Source organism: Cervus canadensis, chromosome 3 (assembly GCF_019320065.1).
Source record: "Cervus canadensis isolate Bull #8, Minnesota chromosome 3, ASM1932006v1, whole genome shotgun sequence".
Lineage (NCBI taxonomy): Eukaryota > Metazoa > Chordata > Mammalia > Artiodactyla > Cervidae > Cervus > Cervus canadensis.
In genome coordinates, this window is record NC_057388.1 from 13,880,109 (window position 1) to 13,907,669 (window position 27,561).

The 27,561-nt window shown below is 40.9% G+C and overlaps 1 protein-coding gene across 4 annotated transcripts in view; it reads right to left on the reverse strand.

Moving 5' to 3' along the window:
- ASNS (asparagine synthetase (glutamine-hydrolyzing)) overlaps nucleotides 1–27,561 on the reverse strand; it is a 145,458-nt gene that overhangs the window by 5,026 nt on the left and 112,871 nt on the right. Inside the window, exons 3-8 of one of the 4 annotated variants that reach the window (XM_043462666.1) lie at nucleotides 17,159–17,233; nucleotides 11,086–11,357; nucleotides 5,357–5,594; nucleotides 2,081–2,266; nucleotides 1,725–1,826; nucleotides 729–856 (exon numbers count right to left, since the gene is read on the reverse strand). In XM_043462666.1, coding sequence (XP_043318601.1) covers nucleotides 729–856; nucleotides 1,725–1,826; nucleotides 2,081–2,266; nucleotides 5,357–5,594; nucleotides 11,086–11,334 — 903 coding nt within the window. In that variant the 5' untranslated portion in view covers nucleotides 11,335–11,357; nucleotides 17,159–17,233. Of the gene's footprint in view, nucleotides 1–728; nucleotides 857–1,724; nucleotides 1,827–2,080; nucleotides 2,267–5,356; nucleotides 5,595–11,085; nucleotides 11,358–15,960; nucleotides 15,982–16,027; nucleotides 16,186–17,158; nucleotides 17,234–27,561 lie in introns of those variants that run through there. The other 3 variants (XM_043462665.1, XM_043462668.1, XM_043462667.1) reach the window with 3 other exon arrangements.

A 27,561-nucleotide genomic window follows, 5' to 3' on the forward strand; every position in this document is an offset into this window, starting at 1 on the left:
GCTGATTTTATCTCCTTTTGGCCCTCCTGCAACGCCTCATTGTACATCTAGAATGCCATTCCTAAATTAAATGGCCCCTCCCCTCATTCAGTTTTCTCTGGCTCTTGTGGATTCATTCAGCATCAGTGATTCAGTGGCTTTTGGACCACTCTTGATCTTTCTCATCCATTCCATGGAAGCTCCATCAGAGGGGGAACAAGGTCTGCCACACACTGAATGTGTACAACGTTCTCTCTGCCCACAGTCCTAAATACAGTATCTTATAAAGAAAATGAAAAGCAACAAGAACAGCTAACATTCTAAGTACTTACTGCATGCTAGGTTCCATCCCACACACTTTATATGAACGATGTAATTTTCACCTCAAACCTGTGCCACAGTAGATACGAGCACTCCCATTACATGAGTGTGGGATTGTGTGCTAAAGTGAAGGTTTGAAACCAGCAATCAGGCTCCAAAGCCTTCAGCCTTCACCACTCTACCATGCCCTTACTCTTCAATCTTACCCAGGATTACCATCATTGGGTTTTATGAGGATTTCATGGCCCATAGAAGATAAAAGTACCCAAAATACAGTGTATAGCACAAGTGATTTTCAATAGGCATTTCATTCCATTTTAATATATTTAATTCAAAACAATTACCTAAGTCAATACAGCAGCAAAGTTTAACCATCAATTATTAACAAATCTGTCTCAACTACCTAACAGGAAGAGGCAGTGTCTCACCTTTCTAGCAGCTAGTAAATCAGGACTGTCTTCCATGCCAATCGCAAATGTCTGGAGAGGGTACTGTACTTGGGCCTCTTTTAGCTGCTTCAACAGAGTGGCAGCAACCAAACTGGAATCCAAGCCACCTATGAGCAAGACAGAAAGTGTGGTGGTTATGGGCCTTACCTAAGAGAGAAGCAGATACGATTTACATTCCTCCTAAGCACCAAGATTAGAGTTTTGCCTTTAAAATCCCCAAGTCCTATAAACTGAAAATCAACTTGAGTAAGAAAAATCTAAGTTAGCCTGTCATAATGGTAACAGTACTTGAATTGGTTAAAAGCCACAGTGACAAAGAATTGATGCTTTTGAACTGTGGTGTTGGAGAAGACTCTTGAGAGTCCCTTGGACATCAAGGAAATCAAACTAGTCAATCCTAAAGGAAATCAACCCTGAATATTCATTGGAAGGACTGATGCTGAAGCTCTAATACTTCGGCCACCTGATGTGAAGAGCTGACTCATTTGAAAAGACCCTGATGCTGGGAAAGATTGAAGGCGGGAGAAGAAGGGGATGACAGAGGATGGGATGGTTGGATGGCATCACCGACTCAATGGACATGGGTTTGAGCAAACTCCAGGAGATAGTGAAGGACAGGGAAGCCTGGCGTGCTGCAGTCCATGGGGTTGCAAAGAGTTGGACACTACTTAGTGAGTAACTGAATGACAAAAAACACTACACATTCTAGGGCTTACATCAAGACTGTGGAGTAGGAGGACATGAACACTCTAAAACATGTTTACTAGCTCACTCATGCCAATATAATTATAGTATAACTTTAAGTTGCTGTATTATTTTGAATATTGAAAACAACTTACAGAACTTTTTCATCCTATAATGGAGGAAAGACTGAATCAATAGTAAGTATTTTGTAGTCTAAGCCTCCAGGATAGTTATAAATCATTTAAATTACATATGCATGAAATGTAATTAGATTTTTTAAGCTGACTTCACCTGATAAAAGGCAGCCAATCCTTCTGTCCGTCATCAAACGTTTCTTAACAGCATTGTCAAAAAGAATCCGGAGGTTGCTCTTCACAGTTTCTATCTCAAAACCTATTAACACATAAAGGAAATGAAACAGCTGCAGAAAGGTCTGGGTGAATTATTTATTGACACAGGTATGCAATCATCCGCCTCTATCATGGTGGCATTTGCTCAACAGTGAAGCAGGCCAAATTTCAGCGTGCCATCACCTCCAAGTTAAAAAGGAAACAGATTTGCAAACTGATGTCATTTCAATGATGCGAGAGTACAGTTTTCCTCTGGGGGCAAGAGGTGGGAACAGGTGGATGGGCATCTACTCTCACCTGGGAAGAGTTTCTCCACGCTGTCATACAGGGCATGCAGGGGCTCATCTCTACAGTGATGGTATTTCACCATTTCCACCGATGCTACTTTGCCATTTGGCTTTAAGTCCAAAACTTCATAATGTCCTGGGAAAAAAGGCTCCACTTTTAAAAACGGAGTCATGGAGTGCTTCAGGTTAACCAGCCCTACAAAATTAAAAAGATAAATTTATTCAAACGAGGATAATACTTCATAGTAACTTTCATGTCTAAATTCCTCTTTATTTTCTCTTTTTAATACAAATACAACGTCCATTGCATAAGCAAAATAGGAAAAATATAATTACCTCAAACCCTACTAGAAAGGTAATAGTGTACAGAGATATACAGAAAAATTACACTGATTTCCAATAATTTAAGGCAATAGGAAAACCTCCAATATTCGATTTCTTCTCCCTAGCTGGAATTTCTAATTTTAAAAAATCTATTTTCTTTACTAAGCAAACAAATGATACATTTATTAAACAAAAAGATGGACTTGAAATTTAATTTTATGATATCCTGGCAGTCATTTGTCATCACTGGGGTATTTTTAAAAAAACAGCTATGGTTCTCAGTCCTTTAATAATCAAAATGATCCACTGTTAAGGTACTTTAAACTCAGATATCCCTTATGTAGTTATTATATACTGTGTGTGAGTTAAATGTTATAATTTAAATTTTCTAAGTTCTCACAGGAAGTAACCAACTTGACATCACCATGATTTTGATTAAAAAAAAAAAGTTTTATTGTAAATAGTAACAGCCTATCTATACAGAATACTTACGATGTACAATTTGAGTTTGTTAACCCAGGAATCTACTGTGTAGTATGGAATTCAAACAGCAAATGAGACCCAGATCCTACTACCCACCAGCAGACCTCAAGTGAGGCACACAGCCCCGCGGAAGTTGAGGAGCAATTGTAATTTAAAGCACCATGACCAAATGAATTTTAGATAGTCTACTCGGGAAGCACTGAGAAAGGAAAACTGCTGTAGTACCCTAGATGAGATCCTGTTGTTTAGAAAAGGGCAGTTAAAGATATAAAAAAATTACAAGTCAAGAAATTTCAGAGGGCAAACTGGATGTGAGATTACAAGTCCGTATCAAGGTTATCAGAGACAGAGTGGAAGGAAGGAGTCCACTTTTCCCTTGTGTTCTCTTTGCTGGGCTTCCCTAAGAGCACTTTGGGTAAATAATGTATGTACTCGTTCTTTCTCATATGATCACATCAAGTGAGAAGGGATTTAAACAATGAAGCAAAAAGGCAGACAAGGAGGCAGATCACATTTTACCATGTCATTGCTGTCTAGCTAGGACATAAATGATGAATGTCTTCCTCAATTTTATTGTCAAAAAATGATAAATATGATGCTCAAGTATTTTCTTCCACTCTGTGGGTTGAGTTTTCATGTTCCTGATGGTGTCCTTTGAAGTACAAGAATGTTTAATTTTGATGAAATCCAATTTATCTATTTTCCCCTCATTGTTTGTGCTTTTGGTGTCATATCAAAGAAATCTTTGCAAAGTCCAAGGTCATGAAGATTTACCCCTATGCTTTCTTCTATGAGTTTTATAGTTTTAGCGCTTACTAAAGTTTTAGTTTTACTAAAGTTTTAGTGCTTAGAGATCAAATTTTAGAATTTGATCCACTTTGATTTTTATAAGTGGTGTGAGGTAATGAGGTAATGGTTTAACTTTTTTTTTTCCATATGTCAAGTTGTCCCAGCATCATTTGTTGGACTATTATTTGTCCACTGAATGGTCCTGATACCCTAACTGACAATCAGTTGACTACAGATGTATGAATTCACTTCTGGACTTAGTTCTAAGGTCTATATGTCTATCTTTCTGCCAGTATCATACTGTCCTGATTACCCTTGCTTTGTAGTACATTTTGAAGTCAAGAAGGGAGAGTCCTCCTACTTTATTCTTTTTCAAGATTGCTTTGGCTATTCTGAATCCTTTGCAATTCCCTATGGATTTCAAAGTCAGCTTGTCAATTTCTACAAAATCACCTAGGATACTGACAGAGATCATGCTGAATCTGTAGATCCATTAGGGGAATCTGTGCCAACTTAACAATGGTAAGTTTTCAATCCATGATCATGGGATGCTTTCCAATTTCTTTAGATCTTCTTTCAATAATGTTTTACAGTTTTCAGCACACCGTTTTGTACTTTTGTTACATTTATTCCAATTATTTTATTCTTTTTAATGCTATTTATAAACACAGAGTAAATCATGCGATCACTCCTAGGTATATACCCAAGAAAAATGAAACCACACAAAAACTTGTACCCATATATGTAGAGAAGCATTATTCATAAAAGCCAATTGTCCATCAACTGACAAAAGGATAAACAGTGGATGAACAGAATGTGGTATATCCAGGTAATGGAATATCTTCAGGTCATAAAAAGTAAATAAAAAAAGTAAATACTGATAACATGTTACAACATAGACACACCTTGGAAATGTTATGCCAAGTGAAAGAAGCCAGTAATCAAAAACCAGACCACATAGGATATGACTCCACTGGTATGTAATGGCCAGAATAGGGAAATCCACATAGACTGAAAATAGACTGGTGTTTGGCTGGGACTAGGGGTGGGGAAGGAGGAAGGAAGAAGGTAGACGGGACAGGAAGTTTAATGCTTAATGAATATAAAGGGGTGGGGAGTGACAGCTTCAGAGTACAAGGTTTAGTTTTGAGATGATAAAAAAATAATTCTAAATTGACGAGTGTTGGTTGCAGATATCTATGAACATACTAAAAACCACTGAATTGTACCGTTCAAATGGATGAACCATATGGCATGAAAATTATACCCCAATAAAGCTGTTTAAAAAGTGCTAAATAAAAATGACTTTGTGGGACAGCCTAGCACAGTACCACAGAGCAGTAACTGCAGGGCTGGCCAACCTTACCATCACCATGTGACACAGGCAAACTGGAAAACACACATGGGATCAAACCAGATGCAGAACCTATTGGCACAACAATAATTATATGACTTTACCACAGATCTATCCTTTAAGGATTACAGAATTTTAAGTGCTAAAAAGGAGACTCCAACTCCACGGTTTAAAAAAAAAAGGAGGCCTAGAAACTCCATGACTAACATAGTCACTTGTAAAAAATTGGTTTGCCCCATTTGTATATATGGATTGGATTAGATTTGTAAATATGGTCGAGACGAAAACACACAATCGGGACAATAATGAAAAACCACAGAAAAATTCTATCATTACCTTTAGCTTCTGAACACACAGCCAAAAATCCATCTTCAGTCATGGCTTTAAACAAAGGTCTCACTCCATAGGTATCTCTGCCCAAGAATACTTTCTTATTGGCAGTATCCAGTAAAATAAATGCAAATACCCCATCCAACATACAAACTGTTTGTTCAATTCCTCCCTTGTCATAAAGATGAAGGATTATTTCACCATCCACTTTGGTCTGGTATTCAAATTCAAAATGGTGTTGCAGCTTAAGGAAACAATAGCAAAATGAAAATGTTAGAATCCTGTGCTTTCACTAATTTTTTTTTTTTAATTGCAAAGTTGCTTCAGCATTTTTGTGCTCTATAATTTCGTGTACCTTAGTGATGTGATTTAAAAGAATCATGGCATTATCAAAACATAGCTTGTTTGAACTCAGAATCAAACTGTAACAAAGTTAAGCCCATGAAAACTTCAGGTGCATTCTGATAAAATAGAAGAGAAAGGTAATGTACCTCTGTACTATATGGAGGGATGGGAATGGATATTATATACATACTATATGTGTAATATATATGTAGTACATGTGTAGTTGTTGCTGCTTAGTCTCTAAGTCATGTCCAACTCTTCTGTGACCCCATGGACTGTAGCCCGCCAGGCTCCTCTGTCCATGGGATTTCCAAAGCAAGAATACTGGAGTGGGTTGCCATGCCCTTCTCCAGGGGATCTTCCTGTCCCGGGAATCAAACCTGCATCTCCTGCATTGGCAGCAGGATTCTTTACTGCTGAGTCACCAGGGAAGCCCAATACACGTGTATTTACATAAATATGTAAGTTAAGGAAACAGATTGTCCAGGAGTGTCATGACACTAAAAATGTGTCCTCTACAACAGTAAGATTTTGGTTTGGGAACGTAGTATTGGCTGAAGTTCTTTCAGTTCAGCCTCACAGACTTCCTATGCAAACTGAAAGCAAAAGGACAAACATATTTGACACTAATTCCTGATGGACGAGTCCATCACAATGATGGAGACAAGTGGTCCAGAACAGAGTTGCTGGCCCTGGGGAGGCCTACAGCATCCCGTCCTTCCACACAAGGCATTAAAGCTACTTCTCAGGGATGGACAGAATGATGATGCTGAAGCTTTATTCATCCACATCCTCCTGGGGAACAACAAAGATACCATCACACCCACCACGTGTAGAGAGTTTCCTTAAATTAGGCCCGAACTCCTGTGGCTTTCCATTACTATTGGTAAATTGTGAGGGTGAAAAGTTCTCAGGGTGTCCCTCTTTCTCTGTACTTACTCATATTTTTGGCTGATAATAGAGAAGAGGTTCACATAAACAAAATCAAACGGAAATGCTGAGTACGTTTGAACACTTAAAACATGTTTTTAGAATTTAAGAAGTCTCCATGCCTGTATGACCTGTAAAGCATGCTTCACAACCACACTCACGCTTTAATTTCTTAACATTTTGCCTAAAAGCTCAGAATGGCCCAAAGATGGGCTATGGCCACTTTCAGTGACCACGAAGTCACCTCTTGGTCACTCTCCCTGCTTTGAGAGATTGTCCATGGTGATCTCTGTCACAAGGAGCTAGGGGTTGCAAAGGGTCTTCTGCTGACCCTTCTGGGCTTAAGTACCTGCAGGATAAATGAGCCTACAACACTCGATGACTTTCAGCCAGCAACAGCTTCCAAACCTACCCTCCATGACCACCGCATCACCATGGCTCTTTGGCCTAAAGTTCATAGGTAATTTACTGTTTAATGATTCACATGTACATTGCCCAGTCTCTTGAAACCCCCAATACCCTGCCACCATCCAGAAATCACACTGCCGTTTGACTTGCTGGCTGCACGTTTCTGAAGCGCTCCCCACCGCGAGAGGGCCTTCTCTCTGCCCAGCCTGCACTCACATTCTTCTCTCTGATGGGTCTCCGTCCACTCTCAACACACTGCTGGCTATATTTTGTAGTAAATTCTATTTTTATAAAAAAAAGGGGGACTTTGAAGCTTACGCTGAAGAAATTTACATAAGCCTAAAATGTCAGTTCTACTCTTTAGACAGATTTTAGCTGTTTGCATTGGATAACCTGAACGATGGGTAGAAGGAATGGAACTCCTCCGCTTCTGAAAATACAACATACTTGGCTAATTTAGAGGAAAAAATGTTTTCAAAATATTTAACTTTTTAACAACGTGTTCACAAAATACACAAAAGCAGCTATGTTGTTCAAGGAAAACTAGGCATTTCCTATCTCATTTAAGGGGAAAGTCAGGCCACTACTGCTATGATACAACTTAGCATTCTTACATACATGGTGCTAACTTGGCTTAGAAAGGAAGTTTTTTTGGTTTTTGTTTGTTTTGTTTTATGGCCACACCTCTCGCATGTGGGATCTTAGTTCCTGGACCAGGGACCAAACCCACAGACCCTACAGTGGAAGCATGGAGTCTTCAACACTGGACTACCAGGGAATTCCCAGTAAGGACGTTTTAACTGCTTCTTCCTCTACTCCCACTAGTTTGAAAATCCATTTTTACCTTTCCTGTTCCATTTCACTTCCAAGCAGCATGAAAATGATGTCTGGTGTACAGTAGGCCTTAATTAAATACAAGAAAGGAATTTGCTAAATAAATAACTACCTGTGTGTGTGTTTGTCTGTGTAGTAGGCAATAGCCCCTGTTGTGCTCAGCTGTTCAGTTCTGTCTGACTCTGTGCAACCCCATGGACTGTAGCCTGCCAGGATCCTCTGCCCATGGAATTTTCCAGGCAAGAATACTGGAGTTGGGTGCCATTTCCTACTCCAGGAGATTTTCCCAACCCAAGAATCAAAAGTGAAACCCGCATCTCTTGCATCTCTTGCTTTGGCAGGCAGATTCTTTACCACTAGAGCCACCTGGGATTCTTCAAATGAGAAGCATTTTCCTTGAAGTATTTCTACAAGTGAACTAAGTGGACAACAAACAATGGCTAAAGCTATTGTTCAAAGATAAACATCACCAGAGGATGACTAGACTATAAATCCCTACTCATGAATGAAAGTCCATCCTAAAGGAAATCAATCCTGAATATTCACTGGAAGGACTGATGGTGAAACTGAAACTCCAATACTTTGGCCACCTGATGCAAAGAACTGATTCATTTGAAAAGACCCTGAGGCTGGGCATGATTGAGGGTGGGAGGAGAAGGAGATGGCAGAGGATGAGATGGTTGGATGGCATCACTGACTCAGTGGACATGAGTTTGAGTAAACTCCGGAGTTGGTGATGGACAGGGAGGCCTGGCGTGCTGCAGTTCACGGGGTCGCAAAGAGTCAGACACGGCTAAACGACTGAACTGACTGACTGACTGACTGACTGACTCATGAATGACAGGAATATATCAAGAAGGCTCAAAAAGTACCGAGAAACATCACAACCCAATGTATGAACCTTGAATGAAATCTGAGTCAAACCAAAACACAGCTATAAATATCAATATGTTCTTGGAACACCTGGTGAAATTTACTGTGAACTAGATATTAGAAGGTATTACGGATTCTCAGGAGTTATATAATAGTATTGGTGTAAAGTAGAAGAATGTCCTTCTTCTTAGGAGATAAATGCTTACATATTTTGAAGTGCCACAGTATTTGTTGTTGTTGATGTTCAGTTGCTCAGTCATGCCTGAGTCTTTTGTGACCCTATGATCTGTAGTCCACCAGGTTCCTCTGTCGTGGGGTATCCCAGGGAAGAATACTGGAGTGGGTTGCCAATTCCCTTCTCCAGGGGATCTTCCTGACCCAGGGATTGAGCCCACGTCGCCTGCATTAGCAGGCAGATTCTATACCACCTAGGTATACTCTAAAGTGATTAAGCCCAGAATTGAATGTCTGTGTAGTACAGAGAGGTAAAGTCAAAGGGCAAAACATTAGCAGTTATTCAATCCAGGTGCTCTATATTCTGTTATTTTCTATAAATGTGAAATTTTCAAAATTAAGAGTTGGGGAGGCAAGCAACAAAAAATAATTTGCCAATTTTAGATTCAAAATTTTCTTATGAAACACTAGCCTCAAAGAATTCCATACTGCAATGCTCTTAGCAAATGTGGCTTCCTCGGGTCATAATTTTCACACCCTCACCACTCTCATTCTAAGAGTACGCTTTCACCAGATTAAAAGTTGTTCCAATTTTAATGCTTCCTTCTTGCACTCCACTACATCTGGCTACCTGTCTGTCCCTTGGCTCTGATTAAGACAATTACGCAACAGCATTTTAAGGGGAGTCTGAAATGAAATGTTTTGTTTTATGCTCTACAGTAAACAAGCCTTTTCCACATGCAAATTTCCAAGCCCAGGTGAAACAAAGCCAGCTATTTGGGAGCCATCATCTACTTCCTCTCCAGGAAGTGCAGAGGAGCTGGGAGGATGTGTGAGTGGGCCATTGGCCACTTTTGCCATCTCTAATGGTAAACAAGGAATTAGTACGTGAACAATAAAGCAAGCAGGATTGGCCCCAGATACTAGATGCATACTGAAGAAATGATTTCAGCAAGCCTGGATGCTTGCATCTTCCCATACACAGAAGATCCGTAAAACTCTTCATGTGAGAGATTTTGTTTTCTCTTAACAGTAATCTTTTAATATTCAGATTACCTGCCCCTTGCTGCAAACTTTTATATAGCCTGGCTCCTCCCCACCTCCTCAGGACTGGCTCTCTAGGAGTCACCAGAGATATTGTCCTAACATCCCCACAGAATAAAACTTAAGTCTCAACTTTTAGGTTGCAGGTTATTTTTTTAATCAACAGCAGGATCACCCACAAGCTATTACATTCTATCCCTGCCTTAAAATCTTCAAATCTCATTGCTATTAGAATTACATTCTACAGTCTCACCAAGTCCTGCTTGCTCTGGTCCTACCCGACCTCCCCAAGTCCACCTGGCCCAGCTGCCCCTTGCTCACTTACGAACATCCCAGGGCTCTACACATGCTGTTCCCTCTGCACGGAATGCTCTTCCCAGCCCTGCTAGTTCATCCTCGTCCATTAGGTCTGAGTTTAAACGACAGTTCCTCAAGAGGCCTTCTCTGACAAACCTGTACTCAAACTGGATCTCCCATACCCATCAACTCCAAATTCATTTTTTCATAAAGCTTAGTAAATGTATGGGGCTTTTCTGGTGGTTCAGCTGGTAAAGAACCCGCCAACCAATGCAGGAGATGTGAGATTTGGGTTTAATCCCTGGGTCAGGACAATCCCCTGGAGAAGGAAATGGCAACCTGCTCCAGTATTCCTGCCTGGAAAATTCCATGGATAGAGGAACCTGGTGGGCTATAGTCCATGGGGTCACAAAGAGTCGGACCTGACTGAGTGCACAAAAACACAAGTAAATGCACAATGATTTTTTTTTGTCTGCTCCTTAATAGAATAAACTCCAGTAGTATGCAGACCTACCTTTCATATTTATTACTGCACCCCGGGTGCCTAACACAGGTTATAATTAATATTTAAATTAATAATAGGGAAAAAAAGATTCTTAAGAGTTAAAAACCTGAAATGGAATCCTCATTTTATTTATTTTTTGGTGAGCAAGGCATTCTACCTCTTTGTGCATCTGTGCCCTGTCTATCTATATATGATTGGAGCAAGTGAGAAAGAACATGGGAAGTGGTTGAAAAGTAAAAAACATTAAACAATAATAAAATTATTATAACCAACTAGCTCTGAGGCTTAATCACATCCAGATAGCTTCTGGTTTTATTCTGTTTACCTTCTTGTGGTTGTAGATTTCACCATTGTAACAGAGCCACAAGTACGGGTATTTCTTCACTCGAATTGGCTGCATTCCAAACAGCTGGTCAACGACCGCCAACCGGTGAAATCCAAAGCAGCAATTGGTGTATCCATTAACATTTTCAAAACGGAATGCATCCGGACCCCTGTGTGCAATCTTCATAGCACTCAGACACTGAACAGAAAGGCAGTCATCGCTGCCAAAGAGCGCCCAAATGCCACACATGGTGCGATGAAGCTCCGGGTTCTCTATGGAGACAAAAGCAGGCCAGTTAAATAGTCAATATACAACCCAAGTCTTCATTCAATCTCAATGCCCAAAACTTGCATAAGCCACTTCAAAGAGTGAAATATGTTATCCACAGCAATTTACCAGTAGGTTGGCAGGCACAGAGGGTAAGAGAATGATTTAATTTACTTATAAGTATTCAGGAAAGATGAATGACCTTTACATCCAGCCAGCTATTAATACACAGCAGTTTAGCCACTAGTCAAAGCCTGCTTCCCTCTGACATGATTTGGTCAGCTAGAGCTAGCAGTGTTCAGGCCATATTCTGTCTTCTATCCTAGGTTTACACCAAGACACAGATACACATGCAGACTGGCTCCAGCCCACCCAGAGATCCTAGTCTACTCTCTTCATCCCAGAATCCCAAAAGCTCTGAAAAATCCAAGAGATGCTCCAGCATACTATGATCGCCTCTTAGGTCTTGAGAATAAATGTATCTCTCTTTCATTTTTTATTCAGTATTTTTGGCTGTGCCACGGGCATGCAGGATCTTGGTTCCCCCACTGCAGACTGCAGCCATGAAATTAAGAGACACTTGTTCCTTCAAAGAATAGCTCATAAACCTAGAAAGCATATTAAAAAGCAGAAACATCAGTTTGCTGACAAAGGTCGGTATAATCAAAGCTATGGTTTTTCCAGTAGTCAGTACAGAGTGAGAGTTGGACCATAACGAAGGCTGAATGTCGAAAAATTGATGCTTTTGAATTGTGGTGCTGGAGAGGACTCCTGAGAGTCCCTTGGACTGCAAGGAGATCCAACCAGTCAATCCTAAAGGAAATAAGTGCTGAATATTCATTGGAAGAACTGATGCTGAAGCTGAAGCTCTAATACTTTGGCCATCTGATGCAAAGAGCCAACTCACTGGAAAACACCCTGATGCTGGGAAAGTTTGACGGCAGGAGAAGAGGGCAAAAGAGGATGAGATGGCTGGATGGCATCATCAACTCAATGGACATGAGTTTGAGCAAACTCCAGGAGACAGTGTAGGACCAGGAAGCCTGGTGTGATGCAGTCCATGGGGTCACCAAGAATTGACAGGACTGAACAACTGAACAACTAAAACCAGAGATCAAACCCACACCCTGTGCAGTCGATCTGGGAGTCTTAACTGCCAGGGACTGCCAGGCAAGTCCCCTAAATGCATCTCTTTACCTGTTCAGTTCAGTTCAGTTGCTCAGTCATGGCTGACTCTTTGTGACCCCATGGACTGCAGTACGCCAGGCTTCCCTGTCCATTACCAACTCTGGGAGCTTACTCAAACTCATGTCCATCGAGTCAGTGATGTCATCCAACCATCGCAGCCTCTGTTGTCCCCTTCTCCTCCCACCTTCAATCTTTCCCAGCATCAGGGTCTTTTCAAATGAGTCAGTTCTTCGCATCAGGTGGCCAAAGTATTGGAGTTTCAGCTTCAGCATCAGTCTTCCAATAAATATTCATGACTGATTTCCTTTAGGATGGACTGGTTGGATCTCCTTGCAGTCCAAGGGACTCTCAAGAGTCTTCTCCAACACCACAGTTCAAAAGCATCAATTCTTCGGCACCCAGCTTTCTTTATGGTCAAACTCTCACATTCACACATGACTACTGGAAAAACCATAGCTTTGACTAGACAGACTTTTACTGGCAGAGTAATGTCTCTGCTTTTTAATATGCTGTCTAGGTTGGTCGTAACAGACGTTTAATGGGTAGAAAAGATGATCGTACATATTTCCTAAGTGTAATATTAACTTTCCTAGATATTATAAACATTTCACTACTTCTAGCTTACTGCCAAGTGATTTATACAAATATTATCAAAGAAATGTAAAAAGAGAAGAGAAAGTACTATTATCTGATATCCTAGCTTAATGACAAAAAAAATTTAAGTTGACAGAGATAAAAATGGTCACCATCAAAATGTTCTAAAGGACCAAAATATTCTTAAATACTTCTGTATCAAAGCCACCGTGGTCAGAAAGAAAGCAAAGTAGCCTGGACAAACATAGCAGTATCTCTGCAAAACAAGGTGGCTTGTCTTTGTAGGCCAAGAAGCAAGTAACTTCCTATACAAAGACAAATGATAATTACTTTTCTATTCAAATTCAGTTCTCAACTGTGAAATAGAGACATTTTATTTGGATGCTGTCAACTCCAAATAGTTACTTTACTTAGGTAAAAATCTAGAACTCTGGGAAACTATTTTCGTATTTTTTAAATGCAAATTTGTAGCAAATGCCTAGATAAATGGCATCAAAAAGTATATAAATATTCAAGTTACATTAATCACTTGGAACAATCCTCTGAAGACATTTCATTCGTATTTAAATGAACCAAAGTAGGTGGGACAGACAGAGCAGTATCTTGGAAAACAATGCGGTTCATCCTCGCAGGCCAAAGAACCATAGCCTTGTTAGGCCTTTTCAGGAGACCAGACCAAATTAATGGAAAACTGTATTAAAACAACTTGGAAATGAAGTATCACATGTTCTATGTGGACCCTTCCAGGCATTTGACCAAATACCCATAACCAGATACAGGAACACCTTTGAGACACTGTCAGTTTGGTTCTAGTAATAAAGCAAGTCACTTAAACTTTTTGGTTTCCCAGTGCATATAAAAGTTTTATTTACACTATACTGTAGTCTATTTATTAAATGTGCAATAGCATGATGTCTAGCAATGTACATACTATAATTTAAAAATATTGCTAAAAAAAATGCTAACCATCATCTGAATCTTCAGCAAGTAGCAAGCTTTTTGCAATAGAAACTTCAAAGATCACTTATCACAGATTTGGGTAATAAAATTTGAAGTTACCAAAATGTGACAGACAAGAAGAGCAAATGCTGTTGGGAAACATGGTGCCCATGCAGACTTGCCATGCACCTTCAATTTGAAGAAAAAAAAAGCAGTACCTGCAAAGCACAACTAACTAGGTTTGCTTGGATTTACTTTGAGATTTACTGGGAAAATTCAGTGTGATTTAAGTGAGTTGACTATCAATAAGCCATCTACCTCTGACTCTATACAATGAAAAATAGGCTCTGAAACTGCTTTGAAAATCACAGGAGGTCATTAGTGAATCATTTCCCTAGGTCTTCCTAATGCTAGTGAATCCCATTAATCGTGCTATAGCAATACACTTAAGCACTCAATTGGAGGGAAAAGAGGGATGACAAATGATTGCAAAGCACACATTTCTGCAGTAGGAAAAGCAAATTAAAACTATCACCAATTATTTTTATTGGAATCAGTCTTACTTGCAAACATCCTACTTGGCAAGGCTTTTTCCCACTGCTGTTACCTGTTCCCAGTAATTTTCCATATTTTCTCATAAAAGTCTAAAGCAGTGCTATCCAATGGAAATGTGAGCCACATATGTAATACTGAATAAACTAGCAGCCCCGCTAAAAGAGAAAAAAAATGAAATTTTAAATAGATTTTAACACAATGTACTGAAAATAGTATTACTATTACTGCAACATGTAAAATCAGTACAAAAATATTGACAAGATATTTTACATTGCTTTTCTCTATTAAATCGTCAACACTTAAAGCAAATTTCAATCCGGATTAACCAGCATTTCCCGTTTTTAACAGTCACCTGTGGCTAACTGTTACCGAATTGGAGTGTTGTTTCAGCGCATTTAATTACTTAAAAACTTAAACATTTAATTACATCAAGTGCTATGGTGAAGTTCAAGATCTCAGCAACGAGCTCCTGCACAGCTTCAAGACCTAGGTTACCTCTAGTGAATCTTACAAGAATGCGATCAATCAATGAAAAAGCTGAATTACTGGTGCTTTTACATTATTTGTCAAGCACCAAGGGTAACAGACGGTGAAGAAATAATGTAGGCCACAGGCTGGGGGCGGAAAGTGTTCCTTCACTCAAAATAGCAACATTAATTTGAAGCCGTTCCTATAAAACAGATAACCGCTGAGAAAAGCCACGCCAGTTTTTCGGGTTTTTTTTTTTTTTTTTTTTTTTTTTTTTTGCCTTTTCCCAGACCGCGCCGCCTGTCATCCTAAACTGATCTCTTTTGGGCAGGATTTGCTCAGCAAGTCACTTGTTGAGTCTTGCAACAAGAGATGGGGGGAGGGGTAGCTCGGAAAAACCGGGTGGTAAGCCGGAGGTAAGGAGTGTCCGAGGCCGTGACAGACAGCCCAGGAGACATCTCTCTCCAGGATCAGAGCCTAGGGAACGCGTGGCCCCGCGACTCCCAGCTGCACCCGGACCACGTGCGCCCTCCAGCCCATCCAGGGCAGGGCCCTCGAAATGCAAAAATTTCCGCAGGCTTCGACGCAATATAATAATAATAACAATAATAAAATAATGAAATTTACAGGCGCCAACTTAAACCGCCGCCGCCGTCTCTCCGGAGCGGCAGGGCCGCCGCTCTGGGGGGCCACGCGGCCCCTCTCTCCCGGACCACAGCGGAGGTCTTCCCGCCCCAGCTGGCTCCCAGGTGCGCAACAATCGGCCCCGCCTCCCCGGCCTGGCTAGAGCTGCAGCGTCCCGGGATGCCGGGATCCGCGTCTGCCCACCCTTCGAGCGGGCCAGGCTGCCGCGCATCTTCCTACCTCTCTGGGGGCAGCCCTGCGGCACGCTCGCTGCAAGGACGCCGCGACCCGTGGCTGCCGAGCCTACCTGCGCTCCAGTGGGGCGGTTGGGCCGGAAGGGCCCAGCTGCGGCTTGCAGGATGGGGGCTTTCTCTCACCCCTCACGTTATACCCTCCCGGCTCCTGTAATGCTTGCGGGAAGTTTCATCACCTCTGGAAAGACCAACCAACGCGCAGGGGCGTGGCCCGCGGGGCGTGAAGGCGCTGTAGCCGGGCCAGGACAGGATGCGGAGCTAGGGAGGCGGAGGAACGGCTCTGTTTCCAGCGTCTTAAAGTGTTAGTGCCTCTGCGGAAGGATAACCTCAGAGGTCTGGCCAGGTACCCCACAGGCACGTAAGATGGCCTTACCTGCTGTTCTGACAATTCATTAAACTTTCGTACCTGGTTTGTTCTTAGAGAAATTATCAGTAATTGATTGCAGTATGCCTTCTGCAGCGTATCTTCCTCATGTCCTTAACTGCCAAACCTTTAGCACTTTATTTCTTCCTTACTATAAGAGAGCATCTGATACATAGCTGTGGATACGCATATATTTGCCATATTAATAAATACTGAGGCAGATGGCTGGAAGGGTCTCCACCTTTTATTAAATGCAGGTTAGATTTCATTAGGTTCTTCTACCTCAGACAGAGTTACATTTCCCCTTCCTCTGAGCATATGGCTCAGTGTATTTGTCTTGTGACGGATCGTCAGACGTCTTCTGTGGTTGTATTGGTGCTCAACCAGAACGTCACCTTGTGTCGACTTCTTCACCTTTTGAGTCCCAGGACCGGCTCAGTGGATACATGGACTCACTTCGATTCAATTACTCATTACATTTGGTCGTTGACAAGTTACGCTTTCTGGAAAAGGACTGAGTTCCATTCCAGCCTGAATTTTATGACTTATATAGTAACATGATCATTAGATACGTCCTATAACCTCTTTACATTTCCATCTTTAAAATAAGCAAGTGAGAGACTACTAGGGGTCCTTCCAAATCCTGAAATTTTCAAGTACTAAAGTGATGAGAGTTCTGAAGAGTTATAGCACCCAAGGAGGGAAATCAATTTTTTCATCCCCACATTATCAACTATCTCATCAAAAAACCCCATAGCATGTCAATCTGGTTATTTTTACATTAGACCCAGCTAGAAGAATATTATCTGAATTTACACACCTAATAGTTGTGGATCCAGGATGTAAAGCCATGTTTGTCTGGATCCCCAGGCCTTTTTCTTTTCATCACATCTGCCTGTGGAACAGAATGACAAGAAAATCTGGGTTATACTGGAAATGCTGACAGAGGAGAAAAGGGCTAATATAGCCTCTCTTATTTTTGCTAAACATGAATGGTTTCTGTTCAGGACAAAATATATTTTCTAGATTTCATCCCCATTCCTATATTGGAGAATTACCCTAAAATTAGACTTTTTCCTATTTATTATCTCCATGGAGACTCACCATTTTAAAGGCATTGTTGGACTTCTACCAGTACTGCCCTCAAATTTATTATGCAGAACCGGGAAAGACCTGCCCTCAGAATAATACATTTAAGGCCTAATATTTCTTTGTAAGATTCAAGTCATGTTGATACGTAAAACCAAAATAGATGAGTGGCCCCTAAACCTTTTAAGTACAAAGATTCCTTATAGAATTTTGTTTAAAAACGTCTTCTTGACCTGCCCCCACAAGAAGGTAGTGTACTTTGAGAGTCTCTTTGATAGAGAAAACATGCTATGATAAAAATAAACAAGGCCCCGTGACTTCATTACACTCTATGATAAATTTGTATTTTACTGGTCACATCAGCACCAAAATAAGTTAAGAAATAGTAAAATTACATGTGCAGAGACATACTGAGGTCAGACTACAGTCAATGCTTCTCAAGGATACAGGTTTGATATCCTCATGTAATACATTCCCAACTAGTTCAGTAATTGCCAAGGATATACATTCCCTAAGAACAGTGGACACTGGTTGATGACAAGGATGATAGAGGACTAAGTTCTAAGGTTCTTTATTTCCCTAAATTGTCAGCATCAAATAGACTTTGCTACATCCTATTCTGTATACTACAGGCTTCCCAGATGGCTCAGTGGTAAAGAATCCTCTTGCCAATGCAGGAGACTTAGGAGACCCAGGTTCAATACCTGGGTCGGGAAGATCCCTTGGAGTAGGAAAAGGCAACCCACTCCAGTATTCTTGCCTAGAAAATCCCATGGACAGAGGAGCCTGACGGGTTACAGTCCATGTGGTTGCAAAGAGTCAGACATGACTGAGCAACTGAGCACACACACATCTTCTATATGTTAGTACTATCTCAAGCCTAAGGACAATTTGGAAAGTAAGTTTTCTACCCACATTTTATAATGTAAAAATAAGAGAAACTGAGAGATTTAGCCAAACACACACTGTTTGCATTAAATCATAAAGAACTGAATCATAATAGTATAAATCCCCTTTCCCTTTCCACCTCATCTAGGTAGCGGAAGACAGATATCATTTGATATGTTACCTGGTGTGGTTGGTGGTACTGTACTGGGTGTCTTTTGCTTGTCCCTTCAGAGCCACTTTCAATCTCATGCCCTGGCTTCCCTGCCCTGCTCTTTCACTGGGAGTGGCTAAATGGTTCCACTTCAAGGAGCTGCAGAGGCTGGGAAGGAGAAGGACATCTCTTTTCCTGGCTCACCCACCGCAAAGCTCCTCTCCTGCAGCTCCTGTCTGTTGACCCTCTTTTCCTCCTTATCTGCAGATTCCAGGCACTGCGTCCTCCTCACCTCCTCAGGCCTAGCGCTGAGGTGCCGAGCCATCCTGCTCTCCTACGCCCTGTCCACACTTCTCTGATCAGTTCTAACTGGAGTGTGCCATCTGCTTCCTGTCACAGCCTGACCCCATACATCGGTCTTAAGTTATAACACTGAGTTTGTGGTGGATTAAACTACAGTAGGAGCTTCCCAGGTGGCTCAGCTGTAAAGAATCTGCCTGTCAATGCAAGGGACGTGGGTTCTATCCCTGGGTGGGGAAGATCCCCTGGAGACGGAAATGGCAATCCACTCCAATATTCTGAGAAATCCCATGGACAGGGGAGCCTGGTGGGTTACAGTCCATAGGGTCACAAAGAGTTGGACATGACTTAGCAACTAAACATCAACAACAAACTAGCATGGAGAATGATTCATGTTCTCTCAATTATCCAACAGAGAAGGCAATGGCACCCCTATCCAGTACTCTTGCCTGGAAAATCCCGTGGACGGAGGTGCCTGGTAGGCTGCAGTCCATGGGGTCTCGAAAAGCTGGACACAACTGAGCGACTTCACTTTCACTTTTCACTTGCATGCATTGGAGAAGGAAATGGCAACCCACTCCAGTGTTCTTGCCTGGACAATCCCAGGGACGGCGGAGCCTGGTGGGCTGCTGTCTATGGGGTCGCACAGAGTCGCACAGAGTCGGACACAGAGTCGGACACGACTGAAGCGACTTAGCAGCAGCAGCAATTATCCAATGCAAATGAAAACTAAATTATGTTAGCCTATTTTCCCATGTCTTATCTCATTCTGAGATAATGATCTTATCTCATTATTGAATACTGAAATTTCACGCTAAAAGCTGCCAGGGAGCATTTAAAATTATTTGACCTTCAGTCCCTGGTTCTTTAGAACCAGAATAAAAGCCTCCTCTGTCAAGTAAAACCTGTAGGCCTGTTCCCCATCCCCCAAATGTAATTGATAACACAAGACTGTATTTGTTAAGCCTTGAGAGCATTAATTAAAATAAAGTCTTTAAATTTCTTCGAAATATCTACTGACTTACAGCTGATGTTCCAACCTTATAATGTTGGTAACCGAGTCTGAGTCTGAGTCTCCTAGCTAGCTGTGAGCTCCGAACAGTTCCGTCAAAGCGTGTTAATGATGCCAGGTTAGAAAACTAGAATATTGAAGTCTATTCACAAGTATACAAATAGTTTATGTCTCTTGATCTTCTTGGGTTTCCACATCTGTAAAATAATGAGGTGGAAATAAACAAACTTTGGTGTTTCTTCTAGTCTTACAATTCTGTTAAAACTAAACAGACATGAGCTATTTACAGCATTCCAGTGTAGGAGTTCAGATCAGTAAGTGTTAATTTCTCATCTAAGAAACCCTTACATTTACCTTTCAATCAGATTTCCCCTTATTTAAAGATAATCGAGAATCAGAGATAGGACAGGACTTGGGATCACATAGTTATCAGGATTTGAACTCAAAGGGATCTGAACCCAGAATCCCTTGTCCACAACCCCACATGGCCTCTTGTCTGGGAGACTGATCTATATAAGAAGATTATCCTTTTTATTTCAGGGTACAAGTGAGATCCAGGTTGTGCTGTGTTAAAATATAGCATATTATCAAGTATAATCTCTTTTCTGGTCTTGCATTTTTTATTGGAAGCTAACAAAGACGCAGAAACACTTTTAAAATTGTTTTAGTTCAGTTATTAAGGATGTAGATATAGTTCCTTCTATTCCTGTTTTGAAAAGACTCTGGTATAGGTGTCCTCATCCTTCTCCATTCCCACTTACCCATCCCCACTCTGTCACTCCCATTTTACCCAATTCTATTATGTAAAATTAATATGCCCTATATGCAGGATCCACAGCCAGAGAACAGCTCTAGCTGAGAATATTAATTAAAACAAGAGTTTCACATGAGAATAATCTTGTTGGTATGTAGTTCTAAACAAGAATGTCTTTTTTAATGTCAAAATATTGAGCGGTTTATACATATAACAGTAGTTGTATATCAGCCTCCCGTTGATTGAGAAATATGTGATAAGCCACTTAAAATTCAGTGAAGACTTTGAAACTCATTTTGTGTTCTTCAGCATGTAAGAGCGTCCACGTATATCATATGTTAATAATTCATCACGTGCATTCTTGATGCCTCCGATAGGCGAGAGTGGCAAGGACAAGTATAGGGTGATGTTGTAAATAGAATGGAAAGGACAATGGAGGTGACAAGGGTCATGAGAGGTTTGTAAGTGCAATGAAATGATCAGATTGACTTTTTCAAGAGCTAACCTCAACAACTGCGGGGAGAACCAACTGCAATGGGGAATAGCTTCCTACCAGCAGGAAGTCAATGAGAAAGCAGAGGAGAATGTCAGCGACGCTGGGATGCAGAACCTGATGGATGTGGAGACAGTGGGTATTAGGGAGAGGGAGAGGGAAAATCCAGAACAGTCTAAACTTGGGGACTGGATTGAAGGAGAAACCATAATAGGAAATAAGGAATATCAGAGGAGGAAATATTAGAACAGGGGCATCTGCAGGGTAGGGAAGGGGTTGGGTGATGTTTAGGTTAGTGCCTATTAAGATAGAAATGCCTGCATTCATGCTAAGTTACTTTAGTCGTGTCCAGCTCTTTGTGACCCAATGGACTGGAGCCCGCCAGGCTCCTCTGTCCATGGGATTCTTCAGGCAAGAATACTGGAGTGGTGGACTGAGCTATGTCCATTAAGCAGTTGGATGGATATGCCAGTTTAAAACTAGGGCGATCTGAGTTAGACTTTTAGATGACAATAAAGCATAGTAACTATAACATCTTTAGAGTCAAGACAGACAGTGAGTTCAATCAAAGCTCTGCCATTTGCTAACTCCCTGGGATTAGGGCAAGATTCAGAGCCTTACTGAGCAAAAACTTCCCCATTTGAAAATGAGGATAGTAATACTCAGAGGAGTTTTTAGTGTGGGTAGAAGGCAGACAAGGCAGATAAAGAAATTAGCAAAGTGCCTGACACATAATAGTAAATTCTCAGTAAATGTTAGATGCCATTATTATTATACAGGTTATTGAACCACGAATAGAGGTAAAAACTGAAACCAAAGGATTGGAAGTGATAGTTGTGGGAGGGAGTACGTGAGAGAGAATGATCAAAGGCAAGGCCTTGGAGATGCCTGAAGAGGCAGGCAGGGCATGAGCAGGCGAAACGGACTGAGAAGGTGTAGAGGTAAGGGAAAGAAGAGTCAGGAGAGAGTGCTGGCCTGAAAGCTGATGGAAGAGCTGGAACAAGTAGGAGGATGGGTCAAAATCACCGCATTAAGGAGTTATAGAGCAGAAAATTAACCATTAGCTCTCTTAATGAGGACGTTGCTGTTGACCTGAACAAACAGAGCTTTGAAGAAAGGGTAGAGGCAGTTCATTGAAATAGCATTCAGCATTCCTAGGAGTCTAAAGCTTAATTACTAAAAATAGACATATAATTATAGGAATATGTAATCCAGCTTAAAACCAGGAAGGGGCTAATTGGTAGCGTTAACACAGCTGAAATGGTTCTCTCCAGGAACTTTTCCCTCAGTGTGTGATCATGGTATTATTTCTCTCATCTTAAAAACAGCAACAAATTCTTGACTCTGTAATTCTATTTCTTCCTCTGTCTACTGCTCCATCTCTTCTTAACCTCACAGCAAAATTCTTCCAATGGCTGAAATCCCCCTTCTCCAACTTTCTTCTACACTCACTCCAAAAGGACTTCTCTCCCACAATCCACAAAAATTACTATTGTCAGAGTCACCAGTACCCTCACATTTCAAAGTCCAGCGGTCATTTCTTAGTCCTCACCTTGGTTGACCTTTTAGCAACATTTGATAGTCAATCATTGTCCTTTAAATGCTTTGCTTTCAGGATTCATATTCTCTTCATTTTCCTCTCTTTTTCCTAGGCACTCTGTCTCCTTTGCTGGTTCTTTATCATCATCTTGATTCTTTAATACCAGAGAGCCCTACAGTTTAGTCCTTGGACACCCTTATCATTATTTTCTTAATCCATGGTCATTTTTCACTCAGCAATCTAATCTAGTATCATGACTTTAAAAATATTTGCATGCTGATTCCCAAATTTATATTGTAAACTTAGATCTTTCCAGAAATTCCAGAATACTATGTCCATCTTCATTTCAGCATTTCCACTTGAAATATTTTTAAAACTGTAAATTTTTGAGATGTGTATCAACTAAATCAATGCTTGTTAACCCTTTCAAGCATGTGGAACTCTCCCTAACTTAAACTTTAAACAATTCACATGAGAGTAGTTGTAATTGGCTATCCATTGACAGCAAAATGTATAATGAAACAACCTACTATGACTTTAGTCACACACTAAGTTTCTATTTCATTCACCATTATAGTCACTTGAAAAACATTTTATAGATGTATCAATTACATTACTTGTAGACAATGAAACAGCAACATCCACATTCACTAATTCCTTGCTATAAAACTGCCAAACTCCCCAGATCTATGCCCCACAAGTTGAAAAACACAACTGGATTACCAACTAATTCATAAACATATCCAAACATTGATACCTTCAAGGCAGAGCTTACTATTTAAATCGTATCAATAAAAAGGTTGACACTTGGTCCCAGGTGGTACAGTGGTAAAGAATCAGCCTGCCAATGCATGAGGTGCAGATGTGCATTAGATCCCTTGGTTGGGAAGAGCCCCTGGTGAAGGAAATGACAACCCATTCCAGTATTCTTGCCTTGGAAATTCCATGGAATAAAGGAGTCTGGTGGGCTATAGTTCATGGGTTCCAAAGAGTCAGACACAATTGAGCAACTGAGCACTTAGCCTAGATGTCTGATTCCTTGTTGCTCTTCATTTCAATAAAACTACTTTTAGGGATTCTCTTTACAAGCACTGGGGCTTCCCTGGTAGCTCAGTTGGTAAAGAATCTGCCTGCAACATAGGAGACCCCAGTTTGATTCCTGGGTCAGGAATATCTGCTGGAGAAGAGATAGGCTACCCACTCCAGTATTCCTGGCCTTCCCTTGTGGCTCAGCTGGTAAAGAATCCACCCACAATGTGGAATACCTGGGTTAGATCTCTGGGTCGGGAAGATCCCCTGGAGAAGGAGAAGGCTACCCACTCCAGTATTCTGGCCTGGAGAATTCAGTCCATGGGGTCACAAAGATTTGGACACAACTGAGTGACTTTCACTTAAAAGCATTACAATTCAGAATGGGAAAAACAGAAATCCTTGTGTTTAACCCTCTCATCTTCAATCTTCTCTCATGATTTCCTGAAAGTACCACCAGCATCTGCTCACATCCTAAATATAGTTCAAAGGTCAAATAGCAGAAGATAAAATTTGAAAATACCCAATACACCATTAAATTGCCATGGTTTTGCTTTGTGATATTTTGACTGGAATTTAAAACTCACTTCCCTTTGTGTAAGACAATAAAAGAATGATTAATGTAAATCATGGATACATGTAAATCCATGGCTGATTCATGTCAATGTATGACAAACACCACTACAATATTGTAAAGTAATTAGCCTCCAACTAATAAAAATAAATGAAAAAAAAAAAGAATGATTAACATGGTAAAAGACACTTCTTAGAAAAATTAGGAAGGCAGTAAGATGTAGGATGGAACTGTAGTGTGGAGAGACTAAAGGCAAGGAGGCTAGTTTGGAGGTGACAGGACATGTAAGTAGCAGCACAGACATCTCCCAGCTAAATTCCATAGGATTTGGAGCTAAGAGCAAGGGAAATGAAGGAGCAGAAGGATTCCAGGATGACTCCCAACTGTCTATCTTTGTGTGAATGGTGACATAGTAACAATATCTGAAATACAAGAAGGGGAGATTTGAGAGAATGTAGGTTCAGTTTTGTTCATGTCGAAGTCAAAGTTTCTGGTAGGCATCTAGGTGATGACCCAATAGAAAGTTGAACATAAGTATCAAGTTCATCATTGTATTAACGGCATGCATCAAAACCATCTACCAAGATTTTTTATTCAGTAACAGTGAAAATGGACAAAGAGCATCTCTATTTAAAATAATTTTTACTGATGTCTCTGTAGTGCCCCAAAGGTGAAAAGCCCTGGTCTCAGGTTTAAGACCAAAATTGGGGTTGCTATTATATTGGGTGGCGTATGTTAAGTTTAAAACAATGGTTTGTAGTCATATCTAAGACCAAATCCCAGATCTTTCAAGCTGTGATTTGAACAAGGAATGTAACATTTTTGAGTAAAACAGGAATACTATTAAGAGCCTTCCAAGGTTGTTATAAGATTTAAGTGATATTAAAAAATATGAAGAAATAAAAACAGTTCTCAACACATACTTGCTCAAAAAATGGTACATTTTATAAGTCGTAAGAGTGCTTTAAGAACAGAATTAAGCATCCTGGAAGGACAAAAGGTGGGAACTAAAGGGCAGGCCTTAGAAATGCCAACATTTTAGGAGTAAGAAGAAGAATGATCAAGCAAGAGGCTAGAGGAAATCCATGGAGAGTAGTGAACTAGAAGCAATGGGGAAAACTGTTTCAGTAGTCATGGAACAGGCCAATAGCATCAATTTCAGGAATAAGGAAGACTAAAATAAAAAGTATATCGTTGGACTGGAAGATGAGGGATTCACTGGGGACTGAACAACAATTTTGGTAGAACTGTGAATCTAGGGAGTCCTCTTGACTGTACCCTTAGGGGTGGCACCTGAGGCTGATCCCTAAACAGGCTTGTGATCAGACATTGGTTTTAGTTTCTGGTTGATGAATGTCTTCCCCAAGGGCCACCATGTCCTGTATTTAAAATATATTGCTGCTTTTGAGTGGATTTTTCATGCAAGGTGGTTGTCAGAGCACCTAAGGGACAGAGAACTTGAACTTTATCAAGCTAATAGAAAAGAGTGAATACATGATTTTATGTCTCCTGGTACACATGGTAGAATGTGACCAGGTTTCATTAAAACCCAGCTCAGGGTTTATCAGAAACTACAATTTTCTACCAAAACCATTCATTAAGGTAATCTTTGGGGCTTCCCTGGTGGCTCAGATGGTAAAGAATCTGCCTGCAATGCAGGGTACCTGGGTTTGATCCCTAAGTTGAGCAGATCCCCTGGAGAAGGGGATCACTACCCACTCCACTGTTCTTGCCTGGAGAATCCCATGGACAGAGGAGCCTCACAGGCTACAGTCCATGGGGTTACAAAGAGTTGGAGACAACTGAGCAAATAACACTTTCAGACTCTCAGGGTAATCTTCAGCTTTTGCCTGCTGTGTATTCCCTCCTTTTCTGTGGTGCAATTTTGAGATGCAGCAAAAAGAAGAGAAGCAAAACGCAAAGGAGAAACGGAAAGATATACCCATCTGAATGCAGAGTTCCAAAGAATAGCAAGGAGAGATAAGAAAGCCTTCCTTAGTGATCAATGCAAAGAAATAGAGGAAAACAATAGAATGGGAAAGACTAGAGATCTCTTCAAGAAAATTAGAGATACCAACAAAGATAGACACAATAAAGGACAGAAATGGTATGGACCTAAGAGAAGCAGAAGATATTTAAAAGAGGTGGCAAGAATACACAGAAGAACTACACAAAAAAGATCTTCATGACTCTGATAACCATGATGGTGTGATCACTCATCTAGAGCCAGACATCCTGGAATGTGAAGTCAAGTGGGCCTTAGGAAGCATCACTATGAACAAAGCTAGTGGAGATGATGGAATTCCAGCTGAGCTATTTCAAATCCTCAAAGATGATGCTGTGAAAGTGCTGCACTCAGTTATGCCAGCACATCTGGAAAACTCAACAGTGGCCACAGGACTGGAAAAGGTCTGTTTTTATTCCAATCCCAAACAAAGGCAATGCCAAGAATGTTCGAACTACCACACAATTGCACTCATCTCACACGCCACCAAAGTGAAAGTGAAAGTGACTCAGCTATGTCTGACTCTTTGTGACCCCAGTCCATGGAATTCTCTAGGCCAGAATACTGGAGTGGCTAGCCTTTCCCTTCTCCAGCGGATCTTCCTAACCCAGGGATGAAACCCAGGTCTCGCGCATTGCAGGCACATTCTTTACAAGCTGAGCCACAAAGGAAGGCCAGGAATACTGGAGTGGGTAGCCTATCCTTTCTCCAGCAGATTTTCCTGACCCAGGAATTGAACTGGGGTCTCCTGCGTTGCAGACAGTTTCTTTACCAACTGAGCTATCAGGGAAGCACCATGCTAGCAAAGTAATGCTCAAAGTTCTCTAAGCAAGGCTTCAACAGTATGTGAACTGAGAACTTACAGATGTTCAAGCTGGATTTACAAAAGGCAGAGGAACCAGAGATCAAATTGCCAACATCCACTGGATCATCAAAAAAGCAAGAGAATTCCAGAAAAACATCTACTTCTGCTTTATTGACTACACCAAAGCCTTTGACTGTGTGGATCAAAACAAACTATGGAAATTCTTAAAGAGATGGAAATACCAGACTACCTTACCTGCCTCTTGAGATATCTATATGCAGGTTAAGAAGCAACAGTTAGAACCAGACATGGAACAATGGACTGGTTGAAAATTGGGAAAGGAGTACATCAAGGCTGTATATTGTCACCCTGCTTATTTAACTTATATGCAGAGTACATCATGAGAAATACGAGGCTGGATGAAGCACAAGCTGGAATCAAGATTGCTGGGAGAAATATCAATAACCTCAGATATGCAGATGACACCACCTTTATAGCAGAAAGCAAAGAAGAACTAAAGAGCCTCTTGATGAAAGTTAAAGAAGAGAATGAAAAAGTTGGCGTAAAACTCAACATTCAGAAA